Below are 24268 nucleotides of genomic sequence, written 5' to 3' on the forward strand. Positions count from 1 at the left end.
TTTTTAAATTTAGTATATAGTTTATTTATAAATCATACGAAAATATACAGTTTATTATATAATTCAAGAAATTGTTCATTCGGAATATTAGAATTCGGAATATTAGGATTAAGGATATTTGAATTCGGGATATTGGGATTCAGGATATTGGGATTTAGGATTCGGGAAATTAGACTTCAGGAAATGGGATTCGGGAAATAAGGATTCGGGAAATTGTATATTTCAGGAAAATGTTCAGTTCAAAAAATTGGCATTCAGGCAAATGACTTCGGGAAAAGATATATTCAGGAAAAGGCATTCGGGAAATCGTACTGTAACCCATATGATTCGTGACAAATAGAAACCAAGTGACAAATAATTCATGAGATTTAAATAGATGGCCATCTGGGGGATGATAGCATGTAATAAAGTATAATTTATATATTTTAAATCTAGATTTATTTACCAATCAAAAATGAAATCCAAATATATTAAATTTAAGAAAATTATTTCCTACTACCATATGAACTAAGAATTCTCATCTAATTAGAAAAACAGGAATGAGAACCATAGAGTATATTTCAAACAACTATTCTTTATAGTTTAGTACTAAATGATAATTTCTTTCATGACTAACTTCATAAATCATTTACTAATTCTTGGACCGATAGATAACATGATATATAAATATTATCAAACGTCAAAATTTCTTTGAAGCAATTCTTGTCAGAAGTTAAACAATTTGAAAAATTCAGATTGGGTCACGACAGATAAATAACTGTAAATCATAGTGATTATAATACGTCAAATATAAATTCCAGTTCTTTAATCTTAAACATATCATGTATTAAAAAAAATATATTTTTATAACTTCAGTTTGCAAATCGTATAGGATTTAGTGATTGTTTCCGGAATAAAAAAAAATTTCGTCCCCGTCAAGAATTTTGAGCATCCGGATCCAATCCGTCATTTGCAAGTGATTCGCATACAAAATTCCAGTATGTACAATTAACATCATAACATTTCTGCCAGAATTACGGTTAATTTTGGCAGAAATGATTAGCTTAGAATTTATGAAGACTTAACGGAACATCCGAATAACCCGAATAACCCGCCTTCAATATCTTCCTAAGGGATCCGTACAAAATACCGAAACTCGAAATTCTATATCCGGATATCTAATTATACCGGATATCCGCTAATATAATCAGAAATCGTTATGAACTTACATCCTTAAAAATTGGCCAATAATTTTAGGTCAGCTGATGTAAATCACGTTTACGAGTACTTGTACCATTTCTTGTTTTCTTATCATTATATAAAAGTTAAGCGATTCCAACGGTATATTTTAAATTTTTTCAAAAAATTCTCTCCAATTTCCATCAATAATAGACCAGTATATAAAGGAATTTTCTTTTTAAAATGATCCACGATATCACTAAAAATAAATTATATATAATTAACAAATGACGCACAAATTATGATCTCATGATTAACAAAAATATTCTATGCATCTACTGCATATTCTTTTTTTTTCATAATAAAAGATTTCTTATACACAAGATTTTTGTAAATCTCGTTAATCACTTAATCCTTGTTTGATGCTTGACAATGCGGAGGTAATTCTAACCATGTTAATCTTCACACGTACCATGTATTAGAGAGAAGACTTTAACATTTGAGAATGACATATATATTACCCTCATGGATTAAATTAACCCTTTGTCGATCAAAAGATTTTTCTTTATATCATTAAAAACAGGTTTATTCCGTATTAAGCATATTCAAATCATTTGGATAACTAAAAATAATTAAATAAAATAAATTAATCCCCTTAAAATCGTATGTATGTTACGTATACAAACTCCGCATGTATTATTATAAAATTGTTAAAAATTGGTCACACAAATAAGGAGTTGATTTACAAAAAAAAAAATATAAATAGCCCTATGAAATTTTTAAAAATAAATATATTAAAAAAAAGTATTGTTAGTATTATTCAATTTCTTTTATATGATTATTAATTTTTTTTTAGCGAAGAATTTTTAATATTTTGTTTTGTCTTTATAAATTTAGTAAGAAACGACTAAAAAAAAAATAAATTAGAAATTAAAAAAAAGTATAAAAAAAATCCGAATTCAGGATTTCATTAATTTAACGAATATTATATACACGACACGTGATTCAAATACTTTAATTTTCTTTGAAAGACTTTTGACTACACAAAGAACGCTTTATAAGATATAAACATTTTTATTCAAGATGTCTGTCATAAGCGGAGGCTCAGATTACGATCGACTTCCTTTTGGTAGTAGTCCGTCATCAGTGGTATCATATCCCATAAATCAGGATTATCCAGGAGGAGCTCAATCGGTCATGTCTTCTGCAGTTACAGCTGCAAATTCTATATTACCACCTGAACAAGCGAACATTAATTTTAAACCTACTACAACAGCAGTAACAAAAATATCTAAATTAAAATTACACGTTTTATTGGATTCAACAATTTATACAGCTGGTGGTATTTTAACTGGAAGATTGGCATTGACAAGTTCTACTGCACGCTCAATAAAACTTGGTGAAATTTCTGTAGAATTAACCGCTTTTGAAGAATTATCTGTTAAAGAATATACTGCTTCACAATCTTTTTTGTCTTCTAGATTAGTTTTTCAAAGTGAAAATTTACCACCTTCTAATGCTGTACATGGTCCAAAAGATAATGGTTATTGGACGGCCAAAAAAGGGAAAACAACTTTTCCTTTTGCTTTTAAAATACCTGTTGATGCACCAAGTTCTGTTACATATGCAAGTTTGGCATCTCTAAAATATGTTGTAACTGGGTAAGCAATTTATCGTAATGTTTTATTTTATTTTTAATTAATCGTCTATTTTTATAAAATTAAAATAATTTAAATTAATTAATTACAACAGGGTTGTTCAATTCTTCAACAATAATAAAGCAGATACGCTTTTTAAATCAAAAGAAGCTCTTATCGTTGAAGCTTGGGATGGTCAAAACCCAATTTACAAACAACCCGTAAATGAGACTAATATGAAACAGTTATGGATGGGTGGATCAGGTGCTGTTACCTTAGAAGGAACATTATCAGAAACATTATTTCAAAGTGGTGGAAATGTAAGTGTTCAAGTGAGAGTGAAAAATGAAACTAAGAGAAGGGTAATGTATGATTTTCCTGTTTTTCTTAATTTTAATATTTGTAAAATTTTGTTTAACTAAATTTTCAATTAATTTTAGGTTCAAGGAATAAAAGTAGCCATTACACACAAACTTTTAATTTTAGCTAATAAACATAAGAAAGAAATTGATGATGTTAAAGTCGTTGGAGATACAATTACCGAAGAATGGTTTAAAAATAAAGACTTTTTATTTGATTGTGGAGAGGATCGTTCAACTACTATTCATATGAATGTCCCCGTAAGTGAAATAATTGATTTTTTTTTTTTGAAGTCGTTTAAAAAAAAATTATAATTAATAATGTTTGATTTTCTTGATTATTTTTTACTCAGAGAAATGCAAGAACGATAAGAAATACTGCACTATTTGAAGTTGTGTGTTTTATTGTCGTATCATTATATTTGGGACCATTCACGTATGTAATTATACAAATTAATTGTGAAAAAAAAAACGTAATTATTAAATTTATTTATTATATTTTATAGGAAGGATCTCACTGTTCATCTTCCCGTATATATTGCACATTCCGCGTCTTTACAACCGGCTCCTATAGCTGATGCAGACTTGAACGTATTTCCAAATCATTATAATATGATGGATGAAAATGCAGAATTTTTTGTTGAAGATACGAGACAAGATGATGATGATGTTTTAGGTTTAGTTTCAACGCCAGTAAATATTCCAAAAAAGGGTGGTAGAGTACTTCCTTGGTCAAATGAAGAAGATGATAGTCGTGGACATTATTCTCCTGCAAAAGGTTCTGCTGGATCATATATATTTGGTTCTGCAAGTCCAAAGAAACTTGGATCTTTTGCATCATCTTTGCTTGGAAGGCCCAAACAAATGTCACCACCGAATCCATCGAAACTTATCGCAAAATCACCCCCATTAGCTCCTGCATCACCTTATGCATATATTCCAGCTATCGAACGTGTTAGATATCTTTCTTTTTCAACACAAGAACAAGGTGCTATACAAAAACGTCCTTTTGCTGCAACTTCAGGATTGGGAGGTATCGGACAACATAATGGATCACAAGTATCACAAGTATCACCGCCTACTTCGGAATATGAATTTATCAATGCACCATCCGAACCATCAAAAAATATTCAAACATGGCTTGATAAACAACAGAACGATAATCAATCTGAAGGATCAAGTCCAGCTTTATCAGAAGGTAGTGAGCCTGTTGTTACACCTAGTGGAAAATCTCCTTGGGCACATATTAATCAAACACAGGAAATTGCAAATAGTCAAGATCCAACACAAAATTTTGATTTCTCATCAGAATCATTTAAACGAACTGACAATATAGCATCTTCACCTCCTGGTCCTTCGGGGTTAACATTATTAATGAAACAAAAAGCACAAATGCCTAGAATTCAAGATAATATGTTTGAAGATATAGTATCTACAACAAGCAATGATACGTATGGTGCTTACGAAAATGTACCTAAAGGTCGTCCTTTACCAACACCAACACCAACACCAAAACCTAAAGAACCTGAGGTTAATAATGAGAAAAAACCAGACTTTGTTCAAGTTCCTGGGCTTGAACAAGAAAAATCTAAATCCAGTAATACTAATGATGCTGTTAATGGTGGGGGAAATTTATCATCATTATTTAAATGGGGTACTTCTTGGATTGGATACGGAAATGGTGGATCTAATAATCAATCTCAAACTTCTTTTGAATCAAATGAGAAAACTTTATTACAAAATATCGAAGAGAATACGTCAAATGAAAATCCAAAGAATAGACCACGTAGGCAACTTCCACCACCACCAACAACAACTACAACAACAGCAGCAGCTACAAATAACATTACGGATAATGCATCAGTTATTACTACGCAAGATGAAAACCAAGTTCCTAAAACAAGACCACGTCGTAGCCTTCCTGCACCTCCAAGTTCTGTTCCACAGAAGCCAATAACACCTAATAATCCAATAATAGAGGAAGAGGAAAATACTTCTAATTATATTTCAAATTCACCACCTCGTAATGATATCACCAAACCATTAAATGTTGAACAAATAAACAAAATTACGCCCGTAACAACAGAACAGAAATCACCTTTGAAAGTTACATCACCTGAACAATCAAGTCCACCGAAACGTTCATATCTTGCTGGTATACCAATAAATAAGGCATCGATTTTCGCTGCTTTAGGACAAAAACCTTTGGGAATGTCATCAACACCACCTCCTGCTCCGGTAGTATCTCCAAAGAAAGCTTCACCGGTAGTTTTAAGTACTAGCCCACCAAAACAATTTAACGTTAAACGTAAACCAGTTGAACTTAATTCTCTTCTAAAAAATAATCCTGAAATAGAAATGATTAAGAATGAGTTAAAAACATCCGAGAATTCAAATGAAATTGAAAATAGTAACGAAAATATTCAATTACCAACTACTAATAAAGTAACTTCCCCTACTAAATATAAACTTGCTATTCCACCGCCTGTACCACAAAAATCTATTTCAAAATCTACCAAGGCTACATCAGTTACATCCCCTATCCCTATTGACAATAAGAATAATGAAACAAATTCCTCAATCCCTATTGACAATAAGAATAATGAAACAAATTCCTCTATTCCTATTGACAATAAGAATAATGAAACAAATTCCTCTATTCCTATTGACAATAAGAATAATGAAACAAATTCCTCTATTCCTATTGACAATAAGAATAATGAAACAAATTCCTCTATTCCTATTGACAATAAGAATAATGAAACAAATTCCTCTATTCCTATTGATAATAAGAATAACGAAACAAATTCCCCTATCCCTATTGATGATAAAAATAACGAAACAAAATTATCACCTCCTAATTCTCCAATTGATCCTAAAAAAGTATTAGCGGCTCCGACAACTTATATAAATACTACAATCGCTAAACCAATTGTAGCATCAAATGAAAAGAACAATTTAGAAGAAAGACTTTTAATCACTAATAATAATAATAAAAAGAAAAGAAATAATGAAAACACGGAAGAAGAAGGTAAATTAACAGCAAAGATTACAGAACCACCAAAATCTGTATTATCACCTAGATTACAAGATTATATTAATAATTATAATAAAGCTACTATGGGAGTAGATAAAAATTAACACAAATGTAAAAAAAATCACATCTGGGGTTGTTGGGAAATAGAGAAATTATTACGGACTCTTTTAAAAAAATATTTTATTTAGTTTATTATTAATGTATTGTTTTTTTTTTGTATTATAATTTTACCAGATGTACTATAATATCACCTGATTACTGTAATAAAAAAAAATCCTAATATTTTTTTCACTGTAATTAATATATTAAAAAACACAACAAATTTTAAACCTATCATATTGAGTGTACTGTAAATATATTAGTGCGCTTTTAATTATCGATAGATTTGGCTGAGTCAAGAGAGGCTGGAAAGATCGGAAAAACTTTTTAGGTATTCCCTTAAGTTTATCCTATCAATTGCTGTGTTTAGTATAAACAATTCGACGATAATTACCTATTTTATTAACAAGTTTGTAAGCATCGATGGGGAAAAAAGGCAAGGTTGGGTACGTTTTTCTACTATTCGTAGATCAAGAAGCCAATTTTCTTTTTATGTTGTAGTCTTTACGTTTAATAAAATCGAGACGCAATCTTAAAAAAAAATCATAATGTTACACAAAAATTTCGAAAGTTGTACAGTACAAGTTTATTCCGCTTGAAAATCTCCCTCTCCTCTTTACTTTTTTTATGCGAATCATATTCGAAAAGTACCCCTGATTTTTTTAAAAAGAAAGAAAAAAGCTCAAGGAACAATGAGAATAACTATTAACCCAACCAAATATGTAAGAGATATGTCTTGTATTACGGTATTACCATTTGTTGTAAAGAAATATTTTTTTTTCATAGTTGGCGTCAATCTCAAAAAAATTAATGATTGGCTTATTTTTATACCTATTTATGGAACATTTCTCCGTTTAATTCTTTAATAAACATTATAAAAGGATACCCAATATTTTGGATTTAATCATGACAATTTTTTTTTTTTACTTTTTTTAATCCGATAAAAAAAATGAAGCCGTGTTTATTACATGTAGTTCTTGTCATATTATATATCTTATTAACGACGTTACCGATCAATACGAATTCTCTTACGGGTGATTTGGTTGAACCTATTGATAAACCTTTTGTAGAAAATTATGAAAACAAAGAGTTAAATTTCATAACCGTTGGTGATTGGGGTTATGAAGGGACTGAACCAGGTCAAACAGTTACAAATCAATATAAAGTAGCTAAGGCTATGGAAGCATGGGCTCAATATTATCATGATGATTTTGTTTTAAATACCGGTGGTAAATAGATTATTGTTTTTAAATGCGAATTTATGGATTATATGATTTAAAATATATTTTTTATTTGTATATATATTTAGATAATTTTTATATTAGTTATGTTGGAGATCACGAAGGGGTTACAAGTGTAGATGATCCAAAATGGAATAGAATATGGAAAGGTGTATATAAAGGAAGATTAGCTGAAATCCCTTGGTATACTATAGCAGGAAACCATGATTGGTAAGTAATTGAATTAATTTTATTCATTTATTTTTCTTTATGGGATTTAACTCACAAATATAAATGCGTTTAGGTATAATAATATTACGGCTCAAGTTGATTATAGTTTAAATTATGATTCTCGTTTCTTTTTACCATCAACATATTATGTTCGTGAATCATACATTGGTCCAGATAAAACGAAAATTGCATGGATTCATATTGATACAGATATTTTCTATTATAATTCGACAGATCTTGAAGAAACAGAAAAAATACCTTTGAAACAACAATTGAAAAAATTTGGATGGGATAGTTTACAAGCAAAGGAAGATAAATTAAAATGGATAGAAGATAGATTAGTTGAACAACAAAATTCAAAATGGATAATCGTTGTTGGTAAATAAATATATAATTGAAATAATTTCTTTTAATGCAATAATATTTTTAAAAAAATTACATTTATTTTTAGGTCATCATCCTCTTGTTGGTTTGTGTGCAATGCAATATTATATGGTAAGGTTGAGACCGCTTTTCGAAAAATATCGTGTAGCGGCTTATTTCTCAGGACATGCACATACTTTACAATTAGAATTGGCAAAACTTGGTCAACCTGTTACATACTTCTTGTCAGGAGCTGGTAGTAGAATGGAAGAAAGGTGTCCTGGACAAGATTGGGGTGTACCAGATAAAGTATTGGGATTCTTACATACTACTATAAATGATACTGTAATGACCTATGAATATGTTGATTCCACAACTCTTGAACCTAAAGTAGTTTATAAAGGACATGTTTATCCTAGATATTAATTAATTTATTCTAGAGCCTATATATAAATATTATATCTTATTTAATCATAATAAATTATTTTTAACACAAAATTATGAAGATTATGTCTTCGGAGTTAGTAATTGCAAATATCCAACCTATTTTTGGATGCCGATTTTTAATTACTAAAATATTTTTAAATTATGACATAAAATCACTGCGCTTAATGACATTCACGTTTCAAATTACATTCACGTTTCAAATTATTAAAGGGTTCTCAAAGGATAAAAAGAAAGACTCTTGCGTTAAATAACATTTTTGTATGGCATATGTTGCAAATCTTTTTGTTACGCACCTTGTCTGATAGGTCTATTTGTCACACTTACTACTCACTTACTGCATACATAACAAATAATATATGCCAATCGGCATGCGATGTTTAAATTTGGATCATAAGAAAACATGAATGCTGCTTATTTAGGAAGCAATGAGAATATATAAGTAAACTTATCAAAGAAGTGTTCCGGAAAAGGTTTTCCGTCATGCAATAATGACACATTTTTTATCATGAAAATTAGTTAATCTCTAATAAAATTGAATGATTAATGTCTGTCAAAACTGACATATAATTTAAATAATAAACTTTGAGTATATAACCTGTTTAATTCTTTTTCATAAGTATCAGCTGTTCATATTGTTCATATCATGGAACTTTCTTCCGTTTCTTCCGTAAACAAATTTGTCACTCCGTTTTCGTGTAACTGTTATGATGTTAGTTTTTTTTTGTATTTTCATAACTAGCTCGTAAATAGCTATAAAAACAAATAAAAATGTAATAAAAATATTCATGGTACGAACCGCAAGATCATTGGACTATTTTTTATTTTGGGAAAAATATGCAAAAACAATTGTTCTTAATTTAGTTAGTACGACAAATCTATCTTCGCCTAATGAATAAATACAAAGGATAAAACATAATAAAAATGAGTACTTTCCTGTTTTTACTTTTTCCCAAAAAGCAACCTGGGTATTTCTATTATTGTAAATAATTTGAAAGCGAAAATTATGTTGAAAAAATTTTCGACATATTACATATTCATATTATTTCAAAAAATAAATTGTAGAGGAGTATTACCTTCACAAAGATATTTACACACTGTCACATTAATTGATAATAATTTATATATTATAGGAGGTCAATATTTAACTGATACTTCTATTGAAATTATCGGAAAAGAATTCATTTGTCTTGATGTATCTAACCCATTTAATACTTGGGAATTATCGTGGGAAAACTTGACAGATATTAATATGGTTCCACCACATATAGGTGCTGCATCCGCTCAAAGCGTTGCAAATATGTTCTTATATGGAGGAATTTCTACTAATAATGATGAAAAAGATTTAGTTTATATATTTGATACGCGAGGTAATTCAACTAATTCATGGATCACTTTAAACGCAATCGGAAAAACAAATAAAGCATTCTTAACTTCTATTGATAATGATGGAAAAATGTATTTATTTGGTGGGAAAAACAAGCTAAATGATGAAATATTAAATGATATGCTCATATTTGATACCATAACTTTAACTTTCACAAGCGGAAGCTTAGTTAACGCACTTCTATGAGAACTGATTACGGTGCTGTTTTGTTACCAAATAAAAACATTATTTATTTAGGTAATTATGATTTTGGTTAGAAGTAACTTTAAAAATTATTTTATATATTTATATATTCAACAAACTTACTTATTAACAGGTGGCTCCATAATTAATAATGAACCTTTAACGTTAAATGAGGTAAGATTACGTTATTTTTGTTTATCGTGCAAGTTTGTGTAACATTACAATTGATCAAAATAATTCTTAACAGGTATATTTATATGATACAATCCAAGATAATTGGAGTATAAAAGTAAGTTTATGAAGTCTTTTTATATTATAGTTGACTTAGAATTTTTAAAAAAATTAGGTTTCTCAAAGAATTAGTTTATGATACAATGATTTATTAATTTACAGACAACTTCAGGATACATACCTTCTCGAAGATTTGCTTTTTCCGCTGTACTTTGTGAGCATTTTTATATATGATGTTACTAAAGCATTTTTAGTCAATATATTAACGTTAACATTATTATTTATTTGAAGCGCTAGATGGCCAAAAAATAATCATTTTTGGAGGAAAGTGGACGACAAATCTTACAGCACTTTATGAGTTAGATTTAACAAATTTTAATTGGTATATTCCAAAAGTTTCTGGACAAATTCAAGATCCAAGGTATTGGCATAAAGCGAATGTTATTGGAAAATACATGGTTATATCATTTGGTAATAAATATATGATGAAATTTTTTTTTTTGATTTTTACTAATAAAAAAAATGTTTTTTAATTATTAATAGGGTGCTGTTATGATCAATCAATTGAAAGTGATATTTTATTACTTGATATTAGTAATGATCAAGAATATGTATGGACAACAAATTTTGAGCCACATTTACCCTCTCCATTACCGACACAAGTACCGACACAAGAAGTAATATCATTACGACCCTTTCCCTCGTCGGCAGTATTAAGTCCTATTATGGGAACATCAATTACTGTTTTCTATTAACAATTATATGTATTTACGCATATAAATGGACTAAATTGATCAGAAATATGCCAACAACAAATCCGTAAACATATCATTATATCATTTTTGATTCACGCACAGAAATTTCACCACTGTACATATTACGCATAACGCATTAGATTACAATTTAAAAGCACAACACACAAACGCATTTTATTTTAAGTCTCTTTATAATTAAAGAGAATCATCATAATTCAATTCATCATTTCTTTTCGTTAATTTAGAACCTATATACACAAGCAGGCTTGATAAACCGGATTCACCCGTTCAATTAGAAGAATCTGATATACCGATATATCGAAATTAATTTATATATTGTGTAATATAAATCTGTTCCGGAATATTAAAGGTTCTTACAATAAAAAAAATAGAATTATACAAATTTTTTTTTTTAAAAAAAAGAACGTAGATTAAATAAGATCCTATGAGTAACACTTTGCGTTAATTTATTATAATTTGTAATAAATTGGGAAAAGAAAATTATAACAGAGAAATCGAACAAATCTCTGATAACTGGTAAGGTCGCACTAATCCGATATTTTAAGTTATTATACTGTACAATAATCTCATCTTCAAATTATATTTAAGCTAAAAATGAATAAATTATTAAACTATCTAAAATCAAATCTATCATCAAGCAAAATTACTAACTTCAAATTCGAATTTTTTTTTGTTCCAATAGACTGCTTATAATATGAACAACTCATATTGGCAATAAAATTGTTGATTATAATCACATGTTATTTTTCTCATCGAACACATGATATCGATTCATTAGTAATACAGTGTAGCTATAAATATATTCGTTCAACAAGTAGATCTTCCGTAAGAGTAGGGTGGGTGTTACATTAACATCGCAAATCAATTAAATGAACGGACACATAACTCCGTAAAAAAAATTTTTCTTTTTAAGATGACTGAATCAAAATTTAGCGTAGCGATATTTTGGCTTTACTGGGTATCCGCTCTTTCTAAATATATTCCAGGCGTAGGGAATTGAGTCGACACCCAAAATCATTGTTCGATTAATTGGTTAAAATTTTTTAGGCAAGATCGACCAAAATCGACTAACAAGCTGTAATCGATTAAAGTTCGATTAAGTACACTCGATCTAATAAAATCGAACAATTAATCGAACAATTAATCGATTAAATGTCATAAATAATTAGTATTTTATTAGTAAATTAAAAATTAATAAAAATAAAAATAATAGATTATATAAATTTTATGCAGTTTTATACTTTCGCATTATTTATTTATAATATATATTAATAATACACACGCCCGTCTGTTTTCTCTACAAAGTAATCCCATTTTATTTGCAGTTTTTGGTATAATTTGTGGTTCTTGTTCATCTGTAATATCACTTGCCAAACGTTTTGATGTGTGTAAAGATTCAGTGGAACTATTTGCACGTTTTGGAGGCATTATTTACGTTAAAAGAGTTTATTAATACTATAAGCAGGGAGGGTAAAAGAAAGAAACTTTCTTGTTACAAAGAAAAATTAGCAAAGTTGCTATTTTAAGATTTTATCATGTTTATTTAACCAATTTATCGTTAAAGCATGGTTAATTATTTTAATCGATTTATTTTATTCGAGTATTATATAATCGATTTTACGTGTTTCGATTATACGTTGATCGATTTTAATTTTTCGAGTACTCGATACACAAAATCATTAGTCGAGTCACTTAACTTGATCGACCATGATCGATTTTGAATTGGTCGACTCAATTCCCTATCCAGGCGTATTCTATTGGGAAAACATAAATGAAGCTATATTGCAAATACCTTTTATACGTTTGCTTAGTAATGCTTATAGTATAAACTTGGGTTTATTCTCCGCACTCATTGACAGAGAATATTGGATTCCAGCAGAAAATGATATGAGAAAACCGCCAAAGCTTTTGAGAAACCATATATATCATAATAAAATTGATACAGATATTTATCGTACTGCTGGACTTCCCAAGAAGAACTGGTTCTTGGTGGGAAAATTAAAAAAAGGAGCTCCGGGACCTCTTGCAGCTTGTTGGGAAATTAATAGGGAGGGAGATATACATTATGAAAACTGGTCATCTTGGAATGATGACCCTTGGCTCGAAAATGGTTTTCAACAGTTTGAACCAATTGGACTATCTGGAACTGTCATAATGACACTAGTATGTATGTCAACCGTCATATTCATAGGTGCATACGAAGGAGTTATGGGTTGGTCAATTCTCCTATCATTATATGCATTTTTCTTTCCTGGTATGAGTGATCTTTTGTGGCATTGTACGATCGGAACTTTGATAGGAGCAGCTCGCGAAGGGAAATTCAATCAATTTCGACTCTGGTGGTATCGTGTACGTTTAGCCCTTAGTGCATTTCTCTGTTTGTTATGCTTTCATGCCCATTTGCATTCTTATTGACATTAATTACTGACAAAGCCACAATTATCGATTGGCTTACCGTTATAAATGCTATCATTATTTGGTTTACTCCTGGATGTTGTGCCATAAGACGCACATGGTTTCTGTTTTCATCATCCTGCATATTTTTCGCATGGCATCATTATTTTGGAAGTGTTCTTGATTTGGTTCAATTAGCATAATTTTGAATAATTAATTAGTATCTATCTTAAACAAGACGTACTTATATTTAATGATCCAAATGAATTGAAAAAATATTTATAATTTAAAATTTTGACAAATCTGATCAAATCACAGATTATGATTATTATAAAACAATTTAAATATTTTATACTACACCTAATCAAATATAAATATATATATATTTGGATAATAATTAGGATGAAAATTCACTCATGAATTTAAGTTAGATGTAACAATCGAATTTTTGAGTTTATTTTCAATAAAAAAAATTTTTTTTATGCCAAAGTTTATTTAACAGCAGAAATTTTCATTAAATTACAGCATATATGTTGTGTCCTAGTCAACATGATGTGCATGCTTTTTGCCTAAAATTTACGGAAAGGTCCATCAGTAATTCATCTAAAAATATTTGCTGAATTATATACAAATCTTGTGTAGATTAAATATGTAAAGGGTTTGCAATGCAAAAAATATAAAAGATTATTCAGACATTCGTGATTATAACTTGATTTTATAAACCAAATGTTGTCAAGAACGTATTGCTTGCATATATTAATCAATAACCTAAAGTATTTTTTATTTTTTTTAATATAATTTTAAATTGCATAGTTGAGATATAAATATCACCAACCATTATGCTGCAGGTTAAAATTTTCTTTTTAAGAATAACACAGCGGAAATTTTTTTAATAGCTAATTTGCAATATATTAACAATGCAATTATTAGTAAATACTGCTTCCTAACCATCAATTGAACAGAGAACCATCAATTGATAGAGTCATTATAATCATGGTTAATCTAAAACACAGGTATTTGTCAGTATACTCTTATATGTGTCCTCCATTAGAAACCTGCAGCTACTTTACATAAAATTTTGTTTAATAAATTTAGTTTTACTATCAAAAATCGCGTCAAAAGGTTAGGATTATCTATACATTATTAGGTTCAGACAATTAAATCTATTTGTAATGCTATTTAGAAAATATCGATAGAAGAAAAATAAACTAGGAAAACGGAAACCGTTAAAGTCCGTCGCGCTTATTTGCTCTGTATCTTTTTTATAAAAAAAAATTGTTTACGAAAAATCACCAGAAAAGTGATACAAAATCAAGAAAGGAAAAGCAGGGGTAATTAGTGAGGTGACGTCAGCGGATGGACAGAAGGAAATTTCATGGGTTAATCCAAAATCGTTAGTGCTCTACAATAGAAAGACTTCTCTATGTTCCGGACAATAAATTTGTTCAAATTGTAGTGCATTTTTTTATTTTTTTTAAATTCCTAAATTTATGCATATAGTCTATAAAATGCATTATGGGAAAAAACTTTTTATTCTCATTTCATTAGTTCGGTTAGTTATATTTCCGAGTTCCAACAACAATTTACAAAAATTATTCAAATAAAAAAATTATGATGAAAAATTTATTTTAAAAAACAAACTATTTGAGACCTTGGAACAAATATTATTTATTAAAATATGTTAGTGTTGAATGCACTGTTGACTCACGGATCACGAATTAACATATTAAACGATAATATGAATGTGTTCTTGTGTGTTGGTTCATTTTTATTAAAGCTAAGAATCTTTTAATCTAACACTTGATACGACTAACCATTCTTTAACTTTACGTTTTTTAAGGGTAGAGTAATCTATTTTTATTATCTACCAGGATTTGGGTCATGACAACTGGCTAAATAATTTACCGAAAGATGAGGTCACGTTATTGATTGGTTAATAGTAATTGTGTGACACTAAAAAAAAACCAGCGCGAATGCTAAAATATATTTATTTTAGTATTTAAAAATTTAAAATTCTGTACTTTAAAGTGATTTATCTATTCTTAGTAAATATAATAAGCGTTATATTTTAAAAAACTTCATAAAAAAGAAAGAAAATGTATACAGTTAGATCATTATACAAAACATACCAAAATATTCTTAATTTATACCTTTATTCTTCACAGACTTTGTCCACGAAATAAAACTTAACAGTTAACATGTAAAATTTTATAAAAAAAAAATTGAAAAAAAAACATATTAAATATTATGTTTAAAATAAGCCTTTAAAATATTTGTTACAACGTCGACTCAAAACTAAACAAAAAACAAGAACCAATAATATTCTTTATTTCTCATTCGCCAAGACATTCGTAAAATTTTTTTAAATAAGAAATCTTTTTTTAAGTTAAAAAAATAAAGTTCAGACTTGTGGTTTTTGTTAAGTATTACGAAAGTTTACGAAAGTTTATATTGTACAGAAAATTGGTATTACGGGTATTTTTCTTGGACATTTACTATATTAGACCATTTAAAAGACTAAGCATCATAATATTTATTTTTTTTAAAATTATATCCCTTAATTTTATTTTATTTTTAGCTTTTTGTAACTCTTATTTAAAGAATTCCGCTTCATTCGGGAGCGCCAAGAGCGAAGATCAGTTCTAAACTCTTTTACGGGAAATGGCTTTTATTTTATTTATGTAAAAATTTTTTACATTTTATGTAATTTATTTTTAAACAATTTTTTTCATTTTATGTGCTTAAATTAGGAAATTATATTACTAAAAAAATTTTCAGAAAAATGATCACGCATCTGAGTTTCTTCGGAGTTCGGAATGAAAACTAGAAAAAAATGATCATTTATCGGAGTTTTTTTCAGAATTTTTCATAGGGTCTTGTATTTAAAATTTCTTTTTTCAAGGTGCGGCTTAACCGTTAATTGCCTAATTTGCATATTCCGATATTATGATTCTCATATATACGGTAATACTACTTGTTCATTTATGAAGATATCCAGGAATTATAAATAGTTGTACTAAACTCAAAAAAAAGTGAAAGGAAAATACAATGAAAATTAGTTAGCTGCGCTATTGCCTCCGTAGCACAGTAATTCAAGATATGAAAACCTGAAACATAAATAATTAGAATGAAGAGGACAACGAATAGAAAGAATAAACCGATGAACTGGCACAATACACGATTACTCGAGTTCTATTACCGATACCTAAATTTGGTAATTCAGATAGAGTATAATCGAAGATATAGCTAATAAGGAGTAATAAATAAATAAATAAATCACTTAATTTGACAATATTTTTTGGTGTTATATTTATGCGTAATCTCTTATAAATAATCGCTAATTTCAATTATTCTTTTAAACTAAGAAATTAATAATCTCACAATGGTCTCTCCTAGTATGTTTAGTCAATTCAGATTAATTATAACGAAATCTCAATAATTAATATTTATTTTTATGTTCTTTTAGACGAACTAGCAGCGCAAGCATCTTGTTATGGATTACCATACGGAATTTTCGGAATTTTTTGTTGGTGTTTCACATTTTTTAGTGCCGCTTTGGTTCATGCAAATTGTCCTATATTAATGCCTTGGAGATGGGGTAAAAAATATCGAGTACAAGGTCGATATATTTTAATCATATCGTCCATTCTCATACTAGGACCAGCCATCAATACATGTTTCAAATGTAAGTCGGATTGGATAATGATACTTGTAGCACTTGGCCAGCTCACACCCTGGAGTTTCAAAATAATGAATGATGGTTGTTGCAAAAGCAGCAGTAAAATAGATTCCGAAGATTTGGAGTCTAAAAAAAGTATTTCCGAAAAAAGGGGGCTTAGTAAATCTTATAGAATTGCAGGTCTCATTTTTACCATCCCCCTTTCACTCGCGGGTTGGGTTGGAATGACAGCACTAAGTATTTCGCTGATGAAAACAGAAAAAGCTGTTAGCATTTGGATATGGTCATTGTACGTGATAGCACTTATTGCAATGATTTTAATGTGTTGCTGCAGCAGCAATACTACCTTTTGCCTTTCAATGGCATACATTTTTTTATCCCTTCACATTATAGGGTCGCATGTAATTTTTGCACTTGTTTCTAATAATTGGAACGGATTTGCTACTACAGGCTCTGGGATGGCATCATCGATCTTTTTTTTTATCGGAAAGCGTCTTTTATTTTTAGATACTAATAGTTAAAATTTCAATAGAACTGTTTATTTTACTACTTTTTTATATCAAATTATTAGCTGTTGGGTTGCTTATTTTATTATTGACTAGGCGCTAAGATGCTGTGCGACTGCGAATAAATGGTATTATAATATTACCTTTTTTAGATGTTGATCAATTTTGTAGAACATAACGAAAATCAAACAAATACTAATTTTACTTACAAATATATATAACTATTTTAAAAAATTTTTTATAAATATATTTAAGAAATTGAATTAACGGTTTTTTATTCAAAAAAAAAAAAATGTAATTATCATTAAATGTGTGCGTTCAATTTTGCTATTAGTAATATTCGTTGTGTCAAATCTGCAAAAATAATCCCCATCTAAATTGTGATTTTTTTTAACTTGAATTTTATCAGAACTTAAAATAAAAAAAGCTAGTTTTCGATTATTCAATTAATATAAAATAATGGTATTAAAGAATCGTCGTTAAAACTTAATTAAAAATGACATAAGAAATTATATAACGAAAAAATAAAACTCTGGATTTTTTACAAATAAATGAATAAATCTATCGTATAAATAATTAAAAATCAAGAAAAAAAAACTACTAATTGATATCATGAAATATTTTAAATATTTGTGGCAAAAATAATGCACTATAATGGTATGATACTAAAAAATATTTTACCGCTAAGTATTTTTCAACATTATAAGAAACTTGATAACCAAATCAAATTTATGACAATATTCAATAAATTGAAAATGTCAATCGTAACGTTTGCGTTATATATTAAAGAGTACCGTAAAAATACTATATAATTTCACCGACAATCATAACTCACGCGATTTATGCAACCGGGAATAATATTCAACATTTTATATTTTCTTTCTCAGGATAATCTTGCTTCTAAACAAGGGGGTATACGATAAAAAAATTCTCTGACAATTAAACCATCCTCTATTCCTCCACGAAAAAAATTTATATACTTAAAAATACATATAATTTAAGTATATTTTAAACTTTTAAGTCTTTTTAAGTCTATTTTTAAAAATATACTGTATAAGTACATTTTAAGTATTTTTTTTCATAGGGGAATTTCAGCCTTGAAATCAGAAATCAAAAAAAGTACATTCTCAAAAAAAGGTTATTGAGTAATAACGATAACGGACATGATTTTTCTATTAATGCCAATAACTAAATAACAAAAGTTTTACAATTTATGAAACATATATATTTTGCTCTCAAGTTTTAACACAGTTTAGTTTTTTTCAATATTTTTTTTTAGAATATAGAGAATATAGGTTATGACAACCATTAGCATTGTATAATATATAAATCTAAAAGCCTTATATACTGTAATTGTATTTGGTTTTTTGTATTTATAAAAATAAATGCTCAGAGAATTTTTAAACCGCAGTGCTAGTTGGTTTAATAGATAGGAGAGTGAATAATCTACATAACCTCTCTGTATTTTTACGCACTCAACATTAAGAATATTTGCATTTCTTATGAGTTAAATCAAATAAATTAGTAAAAATTTCCGATCGAGATTCCTTTGTAGACCACAAGCAACTGTAGATGACCTTGGCTGATTGGAAACGTGATAAACCATAGCAAATGCCCTTGTCTTCTGGTGTGAAAGTTGCAATATATCTAGGATCTTATTTACTAAAATAGTTCGAATAATAATAGTAATTAGATATAGATGAACATATATATGTAATTGGCATATGCGCGAAGATATATTAAGTCTAACCCAATTTCCCAGGTATAATCGTATAGATGCGTCAATTTATAAGTATTTCATAATTCATATAGTCAAATGAGGTGCGTCAAATCGGATGAGTTAGAATCATGTATAATTAGGTCCAAGTGACTAAAATTCCAATAGATTGCTTATTGAGTAATGCATAAATTTTATACTGTTGAGATTGGGCTATAACTTGTAGAAATCGAAAGTAAGTTTTGCACTTCGTAAATTTCGCAAATAGATTTATACGCTGAATTAAATATGTAATTAATAACTCGTTACATATCATTAGTCATTTGTGCTTACATGTTTGATGAAAAGACCCGATATTTAATATCACCGCAGAAAAATGCTAACAAAGTACGTAAATTCATAATAGCAAATGCAACGATTACAACACACATATATTATACACGAGTAAAAAAATAAAGCCCGATACAAATGCTTTATTAATATATGTTATAAAATACATAGAAGAATTATCAGAAAATAATTTTTCACTAATAAAATACCGATAGTGATACAATGAGTAAAAATTGATATAAAAAATAGAATTCAGGAGAAAATAAAATATGAAAAAAAAAATAAAATTGGTAAGAGCACTACTAAAAATTACGTAATAAATATCATTGAAATTAGCAAAATCTTACGTTACACGTTGTAATTTAATTGGCTACATTATAACTTACATGTTATATTAAACTGATAATGTCACTGCCATAAGACGAGATTTGGATCATCTAGAACCTGAACGATTAGAATTATCGGAACCTGAAGGTGTTGTTTTAATTATCTTTTTCTTCACATCATTGACCCCATCTAATTCCGTTTTGAATTTGGGATCAATCATATACTTATCACCTTTGGTCTGATTCTTTTGCGAGCTGTTCGAACTAGTATCCACCTGCATATTCCCGGAACATGTATGAACCGTCCCTTTCCATCCACCGCATGCACTGCAATAACTATAAAATAATAGATGTTCATAATAATAAAATTTTGTAAGAAAAAAAACTCTAAATTTTCATTACCTCATCGTGTACGAGTTTTGATTATATGAAATGATAAAATTAATTATAGTATATCGAGTTTCTGAGTTCTGAGTTTTGAGCTGAGATCTGAGTTCTGACTGTAGTAGACTCGAGATTTAAATATCATTTTTAGCAGGCGTACTTTTTTTTTGCTTACCAATAATAGATAGAAGGTTATCATGACATCTATTTTTCAGCCTTGATATGAATCATACGATATTTAATATTCCAAACACAAATGGATAAGCTCAATCAATACAAATGACAATTTACGCCTCCACTTCTGTGTTTTATTTGGAAACTTAAGGGCATAACTCCAAGTGGTAAGCTGATTTAGGACTGCATTCTCAGAATACACTTCTAACACCTTATCAAGTAGTCCCCGGCTTTGATATAATTGCATTTTTTACTGCCTTGCTTATTGATCCACCATTCACATTATGGTTTTTCCTGCATAGTGGAAATATAAAATAAATTAGGCATCTATCCGATGCTCGCCTTCCTTACTTATACTAAAGTTCAAGTCTAAGATTGAAGATTTGAAGTATAATACTTCTTGAAATAATCTACAATACATTCATAATCTCTTCACGCTTCCTTTTCGATAGCTGCTTCAATACTTGGGATCAGAATTTTAGTCAGTCGCACCTTCCAGGAAAAATTTAGTAAAATTCTTTATTAGTCAATTGTAATAATATCATGCACTAAAAAAAATACAAGCCCGAATAGTGGGCGTAAGAATATGAAATATCATTTGGACTGATATAAAACATCATTTTGATTGATATAAAACGTCATTTAAACCGATATGAAATATCATTTGGACTGATATAACCTGATATGAAATGTCATTTGCGATGATAGACATTGGCAACAAACCAAATAAAAGCACAAATTTGTGTAACCATAATCTAACCAATAATATTCTACGCCCATACTAATTAAATGCCATCATATATTTTACCAGTTTCTTAACCTTATTTGTAAATTATACAAGATTTTTTTATTTGTCGATCATTTTATTGTTAAAAAGTAGAATACATTTATATTATTAATACGTTGATTTAATAGACGAAATTAACATTAGAATGTATTTTTAAATATTTCAAATGAATATTTGGAAGTGTTTATTAATTAATATATATTAATTATTAGATAAAAATAAAATTTTATAAATTAGCGATCGAGAAATTGGTGTTTTTTTGATTAAAACAAGTGTGCTACTCGAAATACACCTAATAAACTTACTTCTCACGAGTAAATAAAAATTACTTATATTAAAGAATTAGACAACCAGCTCTATCGACTTAGTAAAAATTGTTTCTTTTGCAAAATTACGTTACGTAACAACAAAATATTTATATTGGTTAAGGATTGAACTTATATTAAATAAAAAATTTTTCGGAATATGCTTTTGGGGGAAATGATCTCATCTGATCAACTAACTCCCCTTAATTTAACAATAAAGAATTTAATGTAAAGATCATCAAGAGCTTTTTTTTTAATGAGAATGTGCGAGAATAAATTATTTCGCGCAATTACTTGTTCCTGTAATACATGTGACGTATTACTATAATATTACGATGTTACAGATGATTTAATTATCAATAATGGCAGCATACAAAATAATGAAGAAATAATAAAAGATGGTGAATTAATTTTTGCTGAACCGGAAATTTATTTAGATGAAGCTAAAAAATAGTTATACAATACCAAGCAAAAAATTAGCGCTGGGCCAATTAGGTAGTTAAAAATTTTTCAGGAATGAAAGAGGTAGTTGACGATATTAAACTATATTCAAGAAGAATAACTTTTCCACGCACTTGGAAGGATCATAACGAGAATACAATATTCTTAGAGTAGCTTCTTTATTAATATGTACACGTTTAATAAAGCCTATTTAGTAATAATAGTATCTAATATACAGTATATCAATAAAAAATATGTGCAATCTTGTAAAATTACTTTAAAATTTGGTGTATTTTCTTTTAAACTAAGAAATTAATACATTGCGGCGGATTTATGATATTTGGCAAAAACCCTGCTGCGCCTTGGAATTAAAATTGACTTACAGTTTAACACTGGAAAAATTGGTTAGGTAACGGAAAAATTGGTTAGACGCAAGATTTGGGGTACAAAAAAATTTTTTAGAGCTGGGATTTAAATAGAAATTTGGTGACTAAAAGACTGTCAAATATTTATTTAATTTGACATGACGGACAAATTTTGAGGTATTTCATAAATCCGCCATGATGAATCTCACAATGGTTTCTCCTAGTATGTTTAGTCAATTCAAATTAATTACTATATCGAAATCTCTATAATTAATATTTATTTTTATGTTCTTTTAGATGAACTAGCAGCGCAAGCATCTTGTTATGGATTAACATACGGAATTTTGGAATTTTTGTTGGTGGTTCACATTTTTTAGTGCTTCTTTGGTTCATGCAAATTGTCCTATATTAATGCCTTGGAGATGGGGTAAAAAATATCGAGTACATATCGTCCATTCTCATGCTAGGACCATCCATCTATACATGTTTCAAATGTAAGTCGGATTGGATATGATACTTGCCCTATAAAAAAAGAAAATTTGGAATTTGTCCTGAAAAGTATGGAAAATGTCCGGAAATTTTCCGTGCGTCCGGAAAACATTCAGAAACGGTCACGTTTTGGAACACTTTCCGGACGCACAAATTCCAGACATTTTCTTGACACTCCAGAATTTGTCCAGAATTTGTCCAGAATCGAGCGTCCGGAAAATGTTCCAAAACATGACCGTTTCCGAATGTTTTCCGGACGCACGGAAAATTTCTGGACATTTTCCATACTTTTCAGGACAAATTCCGAATTTTCTTTTTTTATAGGGTTGTAGCACTTGGCCAGCTCACACTCTGGAGTTTCAAAATAATGAATGATGGTTTCAAAGGCAGTAAAATAAATTCTGAAAAAAGTGATTCCGAGCTTAGTAAATCTTATAGTATTGCAGGTCTCATTTTTACCATCCCCCATGGTATTTACTCCACAAGCGGATAGTGAGTACCTGAGTACCTGAGTACCTGACTGTCAATGAAAATCCCGAATTACATTCGTAGTAATGTGAAAAGTGTAATCGGCATCATTGTTTGGTTGTTGAAGGATTGGGTTAGTGTAGATAGTTCCAGCAGGGCTAGAATTAAAAAAAATTATCAAAAAATAATATGGGCAGAGTCCCGAATCTTTGTATTTATTTTTTGCGTGTCATGTCTCCGGGCATGTTACTATCATATTAATAAAACAATATTCGAATATAGATGCAAAGCGTCTTCGTCTATTTTTGGCAAACATTATTTCGCATGATCGGGTTATGTGTACAGTATGCTAATCTTTTGGCCATCTTTTTTGATTTGGAGGGGGATTTACAAAATGAAAGATTCATAGTGTAATCGGCACCAAGATGCAAGCGTAAATCGGCAGCTGAATATCAGATACTGTATGTAGTGATAGTATTTAGATAGGTCGAGATATTTCCTAATGGCTTTAACTTGAATTTCATATGAGATTTCATTCAAACGGAATCAATAATATTGAATTCATTTTTCGATCTGCGATATAAAACGATTATGCTTCAATCAAAAAGGATTTTATGGAGACCAAAGACTTTTTCCCCTTATAAAAAATAATTCTGAAGTCAAGTTATTAAAAGTTACTTATTACTAACAATTAATCTTTATAAAAGCAGATTTTTGCTAAAGTTTTTTCATTAAGGTATCAAATTGAACTCCACATTATACTTGCCGCCCATTTAAA

At 28.9% G+C, this 24268-nt stretch overlaps 7 protein-coding genes across 7 annotated transcripts; 5 read left to right on the forward strand and 2 right to left on the reverse strand.

Moving 5' to 3' along the window:
* Positions 1-2241: 2241 nt before the first annotated feature.
* OCT59_011427 (uncharacterized protein) lies at positions 2242-6486 on the forward strand (the record flags this gene model as incomplete). Its single annotated transcript, XM_066136495.1, has 5 exons — positions 2242-2819; positions 2911-3157; positions 3236-3415; positions 3508-3590; positions 3661-6486. The coding sequence occupies 5 exons, from the start codon at positions 2242-2244 to the stop codon at positions 6293-6295; spliced, it is 3723 nt and encodes a 1240-aa protein (XP_066001109.1). The 3' UTR covers positions 6296-6486.
* A 753-nt stretch (positions 6487-7239) lies between these two features.
* On the forward strand, positions 7240-8530 carry OCT59_011428 (uncharacterized protein; the record flags this gene model as incomplete). The annotated part of the gene is made up of 4 exons (XM_025320338.2): positions 7240-7519; positions 7600-7741; positions 7815-8119; positions 8193-8530. 4 exons carry the CDS (start codon positions 7240-7242, stop codon positions 8528-8530), a joined length of 1065 nt encoding a protein of 354 aa, XP_025171553.2.
* Positions 8531-9472: 942 nt separating this feature from the next.
* OCT59_011429 (uncharacterized protein) lies at positions 9473-11104 on the forward strand (the record flags this gene model as incomplete). Its single annotated transcript, XM_066136496.1, has 7 exons — positions 9473-9516; positions 9614-10103; positions 10173-10292; positions 10366-10407; positions 10512-10563; positions 10641-10820; positions 10893-11104. 7 exons carry the CDS (start codon positions 9473-9475, stop codon positions 11102-11104), a joined length of 1140 nt encoding a protein of 379 aa, XP_066001110.1.
* Positions 11105-12139: 1035 nt separating this feature from the next.
* Positions 12140-12553, reverse strand: OCT59_011430 (uncharacterized protein; the record flags this gene model as incomplete). Its single annotated transcript, XM_025332468.2, has 2 exons — positions 12140-12236; positions 12408-12553. The coding sequence occupies 2 exons, from the start codon at positions 12551-12553 to the stop codon at positions 12140-12142; spliced, it is 243 nt and encodes an 80-aa protein (XP_025171555.1).
* Positions 12554-12832: 279 nt separating this feature from the next.
* On the forward strand, positions 12833-13540 carry OCT59_011431 (uncharacterized protein; the record flags this gene model as incomplete). Its single annotated transcript, XM_025311441.2, has 1 exon — positions 12833-13540. One exon carries the CDS (start codon positions 12833-12835, stop codon positions 13538-13540), a length of 708 nt encoding a protein of 235 aa, XP_025171556.2.
* Positions 13541-16901: 3361 nt separating this feature from the next.
* Positions 16902-17719, forward strand: OCT59_011432 (uncharacterized protein; the record flags this gene model as incomplete). Its single annotated transcript, XM_066136497.1, has 2 exons — positions 16902-16914; positions 16986-17719. 2 exons carry the CDS (start codon positions 16902-16904, stop codon positions 17717-17719), a joined length of 747 nt encoding a protein of 248 aa, XP_066001111.1.
* A 2465-nt stretch (positions 17720-20184) lies between these two features.
* OCT59_011433 (uncharacterized protein) lies at positions 20185-20484 on the reverse strand (the record flags this gene model as incomplete). Its single annotated transcript, XM_066136498.1, has 2 exons — positions 20185-20413; positions 20480-20484. 2 exons carry the CDS (start codon positions 20482-20484, stop codon positions 20185-20187), a joined length of 234 nt encoding a protein of 77 aa, XP_066001112.1.
* Between the last annotated feature and the right edge of the window lie 3784 nt (positions 20485-24268).

The sequence above is a fragment of the Rhizophagus irregularis genome, chromosome 19 (genome assembly GCF_026210795.1).
Source record: "Rhizophagus irregularis chromosome 19, complete sequence".
NCBI classification, from domain to species: domain Eukaryota; kingdom Fungi; phylum Glomeromycota; class Glomeromycetes; order Glomerales; family Glomeraceae; genus Rhizophagus; species Rhizophagus irregularis.